Raw genomic sequence first — 11,067 nt, 5'->3', positions numbered from 1 at the left:
TCATTTCCTTTGAAGAGACCACAAGAGCCATCAGGTTCAACCCAAATAAAAATACTCTGGAAATAAAAAATAAAGATGAGCTTTGCTATGGATGTGTTTCTGTATGTTGATATAGGAAAACACAGCCAAACATGGTCAAATTTTAAAATGCTGCTCTGGAAGTCTATGACTTCCTCTATCAACAGCAGTTTTGCTTCACTTTCTCATTCTAAGCATTATCCTTTGTCCATTTATGTCTACTTAACCACAGTCTCCTTTGCTGTCTCTCTGTCCAACCCACATTCAACACAGAAGTCCCTCAACTTCCCAGTTCCCAGCAATACGCAGGGCTATCTGGTTCCTTTTCAAACAAGATATTGCACAGCCAATGTGGCTAGTAACCAACAATGCAAGGTGAGACTTTGCATGTCAAAAACTAGACAGCTGCTATGAGAAAACCATTATTTCCTTAGCTTCAGTTTTGCCAGCTCACCTCACCACATTTTTGCAATATAGTATTTCTATACGACTCTGAAGACATGGCAGAAGTATGACTGGAATGCTTCAGCTCAGAATATTATGTCTGTAGTGGGAAGTTATGCAAGGATGGTGGCATCTGGATTAGAGGAATCAAGTCTTGCACAGAAACCACAGCAGCACAGAGGCGTTCACACCAGAAGTCATAAAGGTGGGAGAGAAAAAGATCCTCATATGTAGTCAGATAAGTGGAAACAGCACTACTTGGTCATAAGAGGGCATTCAGTATTCCTTAGTGTTACAAAATATGTTTTTCTCATGAAGATGAGTCATAGATGTATTGTTGAAGGCTTTCATGGCTGGAATCACAGGGGTGTTGTCTGGTTTTCAGGCTGTATGGTTATGTTCTAGCAGCGTTTTCTCCTGATGTTTTGTCTGCATCTGTGGCTGGCATCTTTGATGCCTGGAAACCACATAACACCCCAGCCATTGAAGAGTTGGAGAAGACCACAAGGGACAATAGAAGAGAAGTCATTTTAAAAATCATGTGGCATTTAGATGTTTTTGACTGCTAAACTAGAGGCCAGGGCTGAAGACAACCAGGACAATGCATCAGCCCCAACCTTACAGACCTCATTGCACAATATACCACTCGCTGTAACGTCAGGAGATCCTGAAGTGGACAAGAAGATAAAGAATCTGAGAAAGAAGCTGAAAGCGACTCAATGGCTAAAAGATCAAACTGTTATGAGGCAAATACGTAGAGAAAAATCAGTTGGAGAAGATTCAGGAAGAAGCTGCCCTTCCAAAATTTGGAACTGAGTCTTTAGAGCTTCAGAAGATTTGAAGTTCTGTTTTACTAAATCGCTAAATATAACTAAAAATGTTCATTTTTAAGCGCTTTGGCTGGCAAAAGGGGCAGGAGATTTGCCAACCAACAATATCTGGAGGCTGTATGATTTCTGCCCATGTAAAAACTGCAACTGTTATCTATCATCCATCATAAAAGAAGAAATATGAAGCAATTAGCTTTGGATCAGAGCTAGAGCAAATAAAGTAATGGAAGTGGGAAATGGAGGCTTTCAATCATTGGGAAAGGCTCTGTGCCTGCTCCTCCAGTTATCCTTGTCACCTCATTTGCTTCCTGCTTAAGCTAAGCTTGATCAAGCCTGCAGCCTAGTGGTCACTCTGCATCACAGTTCCTTTGTAAAGAAATCAGGTTTTCCCTTCCTCCTTTTCCAAGTGCCAAAATAGAAGCTTGGTGGTTTTTAGATGGAATTGTGTCTTTATGTAAACTCTCAGACAGACGCCTGTCCTGAATTCCAGTAACCAGTATCTTTCCTTTCAACTCCAAAGTATTCCACCTCTCAGTTAGGGTATCTACTGGATTTTGATTACAGGATCTTGCATTAATATCAAAATCCATGGATGTTCAAGTCCTAATATATACAACTTATGTGAAGTAGCAAAATCAAGGTTTGCTTTCTGAGTTTTTGAAAGTATCTTTCAAGCCATGGCTTGTTCAGAATGAATAATCTATGGATAAGGAAGGCCAACTACACATGCTCAGTTTAAAATCAACTGCATGTCAAACACCACAGGGGTGTTAACCCTTCCCTATGATATCCAAAGCTAAAACATACATACATACATACATACATACATACATACATACATATATATATATATATATATATATATATATATATATATATATATATATGGCTGGTGTTACACTTCAAAAATGTATCTGTTCTGGCTTACAAGCAAGTTCAACTTAAGAATAAACAGTCAGATCCTATCTTGTTCATAACTTGAAGAGGTAAAGGTTTTCCCCTGACATTAAGTCTAGTTGTGTCTGACTCCAGGGTTGGTGCTCATCTTCATTTCTAAGCTGAAGAGCCGGCATTGTCAGTAGACACCTCTAAGGTCATGTGACCGACATGACTGCATGGAGCACTGTTATCTTCCCACTGGAGCAGTACCTATTGATCTACTCACATTTGCATGTTTTCAAATTGCTAGGTTGGCAGAAGCTGGGGCTAACAGTGGGAGCTCACCCCGCTCCTTATATTTAAACCCTCGACCTTTCGGTCAGCAAGTTCAGCAGCTCAGCGGTTTAACCCGCTGCACCGCTGAGCCTATGTAGAATTGTGTTTAATGATCAGCATTGTCCATAGTGATCAAACTATATAAAACAGAATTAGCAGAGAGATCATTTTTCATAGAAGAATTTGTGCTATCTGTTCTAGCACAACAACAAAGAGTGTTCTAGCACATTACGACTATTTTTTAAAGTCATGTGCTCTTGTCGATTAAAATCCTAATCCAACACTATATCACACCATAAATTATTATGGTAAAATACAACTACTCATCAGGGTTTTGTAAGACTCTTCATTGTTAAGATAGAACAACCAGGTTGTGACTCAACATGTGTCCAGCTGCAATTCACCTTTGTTCTGATGTTGTTCATTCCCATTTCTGAATTAGACAGTCGTTGAATCTAGATTTAATTAGAAATTGACCTTTGGCAGATCTCTGCCCCAACAATAATCTTATTGAATTTTTATACTTTCACACGCTCAAATCCTGTGGTTTTTAGCTGGCATGCAGATCAATAACAATCCAATTTTTGAGATGTAAGAAATGCTTGTTTTAGTGCTATTTACTCACTTATTACATTGTTGACTGGGAATATTGTTCTCTGGAGAACAAAACAACACTGCCTTTTTGTTTGATAAGGCCTTGCATCCATTCTGTTGCAGCTTTATTCTTGCATTCCTTGTTCTTTTTAGGCAATAAAAGGGCAGAAGTCCTACCTTGGATCTGCAAATAAAAGCATCTGGGATAGATGAAAGGGAACATGCATTTTTTCCATATATGCTTACCCTGGAATGTTAACTTCTCTTATAAATAGCAATATAATTGCTTCATTTCCAAGAAACATCAATTTTCAGCAGCATTTGATTTATATCTTTCCTTTTTTCCTGAATGGGATTCAAGATATTTTTCCATTTCCAAAGGGTAGTTGCAGGGCAAGGGACAAAATCCCCCCCCCCCCCATAAAGATCTTGCCCCCCAGGTGAACATTTCTTTCAGTCCCCAAATTTCTAGAATTGCATAGAGAAATGGGAATTATTCACTCCTACAACTCTGATCTTTGCTATATGCCCACATTCCCTCTTCCCCAGTATCTGCCTCCTTGTATTTCCCTTTCCGCTTTTACCAGCAAATTGATATGGTGTTATAAAGTTATCAACAAAGGTCATAAAGCTAATACAGTGTCAGAAATCAGGATGGTTAGACAAAAGTGTAGACAGAAGGGAGACAAGACTCAAATTGTGTATCTCTTGAATAGTTGGGAGACGATTGCCAAAAGAAACCAACTTCCTCTGGTCTAAAAACAAAACATATTTCCCCTTGTCTAAATGAAGTTTCTAAGAAGAGGAAACCTCAGGTAGGAAACCAAGTCAAAGCTCAAGTGGGAAACCAAGACCAACCCTGTTAACTCTTCCCCCAGGTTCCAGTTAGAAAAACCTAAAATTATTTTGTTGAAAGGAAGGTGGAAGTATTTTTAACGTGTCAGTTAAAACTAATTTAATTAGGTGGCCATTGCTAAAGTTATAATTTTCAATTTAGGTTAGTTTTTTAAAATTGTTCTAAGCCACCTTGATTCCAAAATGGAGAAATGTGGGATACAAATAAAATGTTTTTTAAAATAGGAAGTGTAACATATAATCAGAAGAATCAGCAGCGCCAATTATTATTATGTACGCCAAAACTCAATTGACAGACCCAGTCTTTTGAACTTGAACATGTCCATTTGTATTTTAGAATGTTTTTATGAATGTTGATGTAAGTTTAATAATTTTTAATCTGATTTATAGTGTACTGTATAATTTTTATATGTGTGTTTATTGTAAGCCGCCCTGAGTCCCCTCTCGGGTGAGAAAGGCGGGATATAAATGTTGTAATAAATAAATAAATAATCAATTAATCTGCTGAGTCTATTCATACCAGAGAATGAGCCCCAGCCTCTTTATCCTCCTTACATCTGATCATTTTGGGCAATATTGCTTTCATGCAACAGAAGGTTTTATATACTATGCTGTTATTCTTACTTCCTGTAGAATATCCGAGTAACTTGAACTTATTTTCTCAATATTTTAAGTGCTAAATAAAGGTGGCATTGTTGGAACCATGCAGAGCTTCCAAAGCAGTCCTTTGAAATAGTCGTTATCACAAAATTCCAGAAAAATACATTACTCTTTATAGTCCAGTCTCCATGACATTTTCCTCTTTTTTTCTTTTGCCAAAATATTTCACATTCCTTGAAAATAAAACGATGCAAGTACATAATATATGCAAATGGAGGGAATTGATTTACACAGACAGAAAACGTATCAAAACTGCCTAAATACTATTGCAGTTTCTCATATGTGTTAGTTTGGGTGGAATTCACTGACTTCAGATAGAAGTGAAGTTCCTTTTGGAAGTAAGCTATAAATATAGGCCCATTTGAGGAAGAAAGGGAGGATATAAATTCAATAAACAGATGATAGACACAGATAAGTGGAGTGATTTAGTACATTCAAATTAAGTTTCAACGAAGGGGGAACACCGTTCAGAACTGCTATGTACCCCAAGCATAGAAATGATGAAGATCATTCCCAATCTTTTGTTTTTTTGTACAATAAAAGTTTAATGACTTTTATAAAAATGTGCTATCTGGCACCAAGTAATGAATCCACAAATTATTAACATATTTACAGGTAAGAAGCCATTAAGATCAAATGAAAATATATTTATATTTATATATATCTATATATATAATATTTATATAGACAGAAAAGTAGATATACACAGTTGAGGACAAGCATCCAATCCAGGTTAAGAGGGAGAGAAGGGAAAACGGGGGTTCATCCATCCATGTTTGATCATTCCCACATCAGCATTGAACACTTAAAACTCTCGGCGAGCTGCCACTGCTACAAGGGAAGGTTGAGAAGTCCATCACCCTCCTTGGTATAGAGATAATTTTTGTATATATATACCTTTTTTACATATATGTACAAAGGAGAAAATGCAAGTAGAGACAGAAGTGGATGGGTCATTCAGAAACACTTCAGCTTTACAAGCTGGCAAATAGAGGAGTCAGTTCTGAAAGATCTAAGGAACTTTATATTTTTGGGTTAAAGGCATCTGGAATCCTTTGGAGAGGTTTAATTGTTGTTTTAAGCAACATGACTTTCCTGTTCGTGTGGTCAGGAGGGACACGGTTGACTTGGATACAGCCAAGTTGAGAAGCACTTTTTCCCTTTCCTTCTAGATGTAAAGAGCAACCAAAATCTCGTAAATATGAGAAAGGAGAAGAAAATAAACTGAAAAGTGTACATGACTTATAACCAGATGCTGAGGATATCATGTCTCTTGAGAAGATTAAGGGTTTGATGGTTACATGATCCATCAGAGGAATTAGCTTGATCAACAGAAGAGAAATGGATTTAACTTGCACCTGGAAGAGACAAACAAGTCCTTGCCAAAAACATGACATTTAATAGGAATCTTCCTTGCGAGACGTAAGAAAAAATGAAGATACATCAAGACCTACTAATTGGACCAGACTAAAGAATTGTTAGCATAAACACCACAAAACACTACCACTTGTTTAAAAAACACAAAATGTACATAATATTTATTCTTTGGTTCTATCTTACAGGTAAGTCACAAGCCTCAAACATGGGATGGCATGTTTGAAAAGTAACCCAAATCTCTCATAAAAATACTGGAGTTCAAAATGATGTCAAACCACACATGCTTTCAGCAGCAAAAAAAAACTCCATTAAAAATAGAAGACTGAAATGGTGCTGTGCCAATCTTCCAGGATTGACTCCGTTTTTCAAAAGCTTGCTACTGAGCAATGCATCCAATTAATGATTGAATCTCTTATCTCTTTTCCTCTGCAAATGTACTGTACTTAATTGTAATTCACATGGCAATATTAAACTGACTATAAGCTAAATCTATTCTGACCTGTTTCACATAAAATTCAGAATCTAGCAGGAATCTTTAAAAAACGCTAATTAAATGACTGAAATGTGGCTAATGGTTTATACAGTTAGCAAGTAAGCAAGCAAAGAGAGCTGCAAGTACTATTTTCCGAATATGTAAATCTTAATCGGAAGAGCTGTTGAAATGTAAACCTGGAGAGAGTCTTGCAAAAATAGAGACTTTAATTTCCGGATCCCGACCTGTTGGATTTGAATTTTTTAAACCCTTGGGAGACCTTGTATAAAGACTTCAACCATATCCTGTTGTCTAATTTGCTAGGTGGCAAGAATACATTTTGCTAATGAGTGAAAATAATTTGAAATGGAAAAAATGCACATCTGGGAAAATAATTAAAGGGAATATAGATATCCAAAGATGAAAAAACAAATCTGAGGATCTGCACCATTAAGGATTAAAAGCATATCTGCACAGATAGGGAAAGAGGTAGACTTCCTTAAAAAAAAAACCACAGCTACAATGAAACAAAATATTAAAAGCTAAGAACAGACGGGAAGAGGCGATTAAAATTTTAAATATAGAAATGATTTGAGTTGGGAGAACACATCAAAGGCAAGCCAATATTTCTTCCGCATAAGCAGGGCCTTGAGAGAGGAAAAAGAGACTGCCTAATGCATGCTGTTTGTTATCACTGGCACCTAGATATATTCTCAATTAGCTCATGTAGGACACATGTATGTGTGGAGCATGTGAATATTAACCTGAGCTGAGGAAAACCGGCACCTGAAAATGACAAACCGACAAGGCAAGGGGAGGGCATTTTCCTGCCTTAATCCACATGAAGCTGAGTAAAGTATTTTATCTCTAGAAAATGAAAGGGATGGAATAGCTGTTTGACTCTGACAGAAAGAAAGGTGGGCAAGCCTAAGCACTCAAAAACAGAATAAGGAGTCCTTTTAAAAACACTTCAAAATGAAACCACAAGGCAGCAATCTACTGTCTTTGTTTATGCATGTGCCCATAAAAGCAGGTAAAAAATACATCGCCGCTGTTCTAGCTTTACCATTTCACCAGTTGCTAAGACACTGAAAACAGAAAGGAAGTTGTGGAAACGTGGAGAGTGGAAAAGGGTGGAGGAGAGTTATGCAAGGCTCTGCCAAACACAAAACCACACGTGATGAGCCACCAAAGTTACAGCCTTCAGCATGTCTCTTACAAGTGTTTTGCTTCTCACTTCTTGTAATTGCAAGATATAATTTCTAACTCTCCAAAAAACCTCCACTCAATAAATTCTGTTGGAGCTTTTCAAAGCATAAGATTTAAGCCAGCTTCTAGTTTTGGAAGGAGTACTTCCTAACTCTAGATGGAGGTTTCATCACAACTCCTCAAGAACAGGCTACTTATGAATCTTATTTCATAGACAGGAATTGGGGGGTGGCAAACATCCAATAATAAAATGCCAAGATACCGCTGGGGTTCAAATTCACAACCCTCATTGAATGAAGGGCAGGAAACAGTGATGACTTTAAAGCCATCTGTTAAGACAACAGGCAAAACAAGAAAGTAACATGGGAAAAACAGAGCCAAATGAAAGATGACACTTACTAGATCTTACGCAGCCTTCAGTATATTGGAAGAAAGTTGGGATGACACCATCATCACACCCTGGTCTTCACGAAGATTTGCTAAATAACATAGAGAGTAGGAATAGGAAGGAAACACTTTCAAGGGTAAAGTGGTGGAGGGCAAGAGAGGCTTAAGTTTTCATCTTGAGCTGCTTCCTTCTGGAGTTGTTCTTGGATGGGCTTAAGCCGCTCCTGGATCCTAGCTGCAGAGAAGCTGGAAGGATTGCTTGGGTGAGGAAGGAGCAGCAGTGGGTAAGGGGTTCATTAAATGTGTCATCCCACCAACCTTTCTCCCTACAAATGTACCGTGTCCACCTTATTCAGCAAGAATGTAGGTGACAAACCATACCTGACAATGTAATATTCCATTCCTCCCTCTGAAACGTGGAATTTGAATCAGTGGTTCTACCATCTCACACCTTGTGAGATTAACCAAAGACAACATCTCATAAAGAAGGGATGGAAAATGGGTATCTCTCCTTATGCCGCTGGACTGCAACTCTTAATCACCCTTCAGTAAAGGCTAGTCTAGTCAGGGATGATGGGAACTGCAATTGTCCAACACTTGGAAGACCACATGATTTCCCTATCACAGAAAATCAATTTTCTACTTCTGGTAAGACTGCAAAACCTACTGACCTTCTGCCCCCCCCCCCCCCCGCCCCCAATCTGATGAATGGAAATTGAGAAATAAAATTGAAACAGTTGCCTGTCTGGAGGAGAGGTTCAGCAGAATGGCAGCAAGAAGATGGCTATCCAGTCCCTTTGCATCTATTCCCGAAATCTCCCTGTAATTCAAACATCATTGGAAAACCTACATTTGCAGGCAGAGCACTAAATCCAACCCATTGTCCTAACTGGAATGGACGAAGTGGATTAATGAGACTAGTTTAGTCAAAGTGATGTGTGTCCTATTGATTCAATGGATCTACTGTGGTTGGGACTAATAATTGCATGTAGCACATAATGGGGAATTCTCTGAAAGGCTTTCTCTCAGTGCTTCATGAGCCTTTGGGACAGAGAAATATAAGGAAACCACATGGATTCGAGGGAAACTCGTACCAAAGAAAAAGTGCTCTCAAATGGAATGGCCCACTTCAATAAATACTTGGAATAGCAACATACACAACAAATAGAATGCTGACAGATTTTTTTTTAAAAGGTTCCTAAAATATTTCCAAATGCCTTGTTTAAAGCCTTCTGTCTTTCAAAACTGACTCGGATGAAAAACCATTTTTCCGATCCCCTCCAATGCATCATTCAAAAGGATGTATGCTCTTTCCCAGGAGAAAAAATAAAAGGGTGCCACATTGTAAGTGGGAATAAGAACAGGAGAAGGAAACACATTGTAACATTATTTACAGTTTTCTTTTTAGTATGAAGTGGAAAACAAAAACAAAAAACAATTAAAATATTTACATATCAATAAATGCATGTGTTTCTACAAGAAACAGCCAATCCATCTGGAATAGATATATACACAACTTTCTTCTCCTAAAGAAAAATTATTAGGGGGTGGGGTGGGGTGGGAAGGTATTAGCTTACACTGCAAGTCAGCCTGGCTGAAGCTGTTAAGTGTAGCAGGGAAAGAAATTCAACCCCCCTCCCTTCACTATTACGAGAGATGCTTCCCCCTACTTCTTGCTAAATGTTACAGAATAGAACAAGAGGAGAGAAGGTCAGGGCGGTTACAGCATGAATGACACAACCCAATTGTTTTAGGATCTCTAATGCTGTGGCCTCAAGTGCTTGTAAGAATAGATGGAGAGGAATCTAAAACAAAATGGTTCGCATTTTGGCTCATGATGACAAATACAGACTAATGATGCTGCGGCGTGAAACTCCAAGGACATTCTGGCTCCATTGATTAACAGTGTCTCATTCCAGACTCAGGCTCTGGAGAAAGGATTGCTCATGAAGAGATATGAATGAGCACAGACTCTCCCTCCCAGACACCACCACACCCTAATTTAACATTTGGAAATGGAAGAAAAGGATAAAATACTCAGTGGCTTTAATATTTCAAACATTGGTTGGGGTACTTCTTAACTCTGACAACTTCTGGCATTAAGCGATGCTCTGCCTCAAGAAGCCACGTCGAAGTCTTGATCACAAGGAAGTTTCCACTCAAGGGGAAACTTTTAAGATTGGCATTGTTAAAAAGTTTTCCTTTTGAGTTCTATTGATCTATGGATATTTAGAAGAGCACTCGCCAAGCTGTTTTCAGAGCTAAGATGATGTTGTTTAGTTTTGAAGAGGGAAGTTTTCGTGAAGAGGGAGATATATTTCCTTTCTGCCAAAGATCTGAACCTACATACTTTTTGTTAAATAAATGATTTTCTCAAGGAGGAGCTGAATTTAAAAAGGATTGAAAAAAATCACAGCAACATTAAAGGCATGTTGCCAGCTGACTGCCAAGAAGGCAAAGGAGTTTCTCATTGATTAGAAACTGAGGAGCAGGAAGTGCTTTCTCATGAATTAGGAAGTTTAAAAGGTACCTGGACAGGTCTTAGGGTGACTGAGAGTTTTCCCACCACAGCTCTGTGGGGAGATGAGATGAGCTACATGGTGACACGATGGTGGTCGTAAAGAGAGATGGGGCGGGGAAACAAAATAAATATGAATTCTATGGTTATGTCTCTCAGTTCAGGGTGCCCCGGCAATTCTCTGTGCCGCACAGGCAGGGAATCTTGTTCTCTTCGATTGGGAACTTGTAGTCGTAAGTGATCTCCTCATTGATGCTGATGGGCTGCTTGGAGTAGATGACAATCTTCTTCTGGGATTCAATGGTGATGACTTTGGCATAGCAGTTGGGCTGAGGAAGAGAAAGATGGAGAGAAATGAGCTGGCAGGGACGGCTCTGTGCCAATGCTAGCAGCACTGTCTCTCCATTTTATGATGCCACTTTCCCAAAATTCAGGGACAAGGGAATAACAGAATACTTGTGCGTATAAAATGTTAAAAGACTGTATAT

General features: G+C 38.5%; 1 protein-coding gene across 2 annotated transcripts in view; it reads right to left on the bottom strand.

The window, feature by feature from the left end:
* Nucleotides 1-4,711: 4,711 nt before the first annotated feature.
* setd1a (SET domain containing 1A, histone lysine methyltransferase) overlaps nt 4,712-11,067 on the bottom strand; it is a 32,884-nt gene continuing 26,528 nt past the window's right edge. For both annotated transcript variants that reach the window (XM_008115399.3, XM_062957493.1), the window contains exon 20: nt 4,712-10,908. In XM_008115399.3, coding sequence (XP_008113606.1) covers nt 10,735-10,908 — 174 coding nt within the window. In that variant the 3' untranslated portion in view covers nt 4,712-10,734. The remainder of the gene's footprint in view (nt 10,909-11,067) is intronic.

The sequence above is a fragment of the Anolis carolinensis genome, chromosome 6 (assembly GCF_035594765.1).
Source record: "Anolis carolinensis isolate JA03-04 chromosome 6, rAnoCar3.1.pri, whole genome shotgun sequence".
NCBI lineage: Eukaryota > Metazoa > Chordata > Lepidosauria > Squamata > Dactyloidae > Anolis > Anolis carolinensis.
The sequence above is the reverse complement of the archived record's forward strand: the minus strand, read 5'-3'. Positions and strand labels throughout refer to the sequence as shown.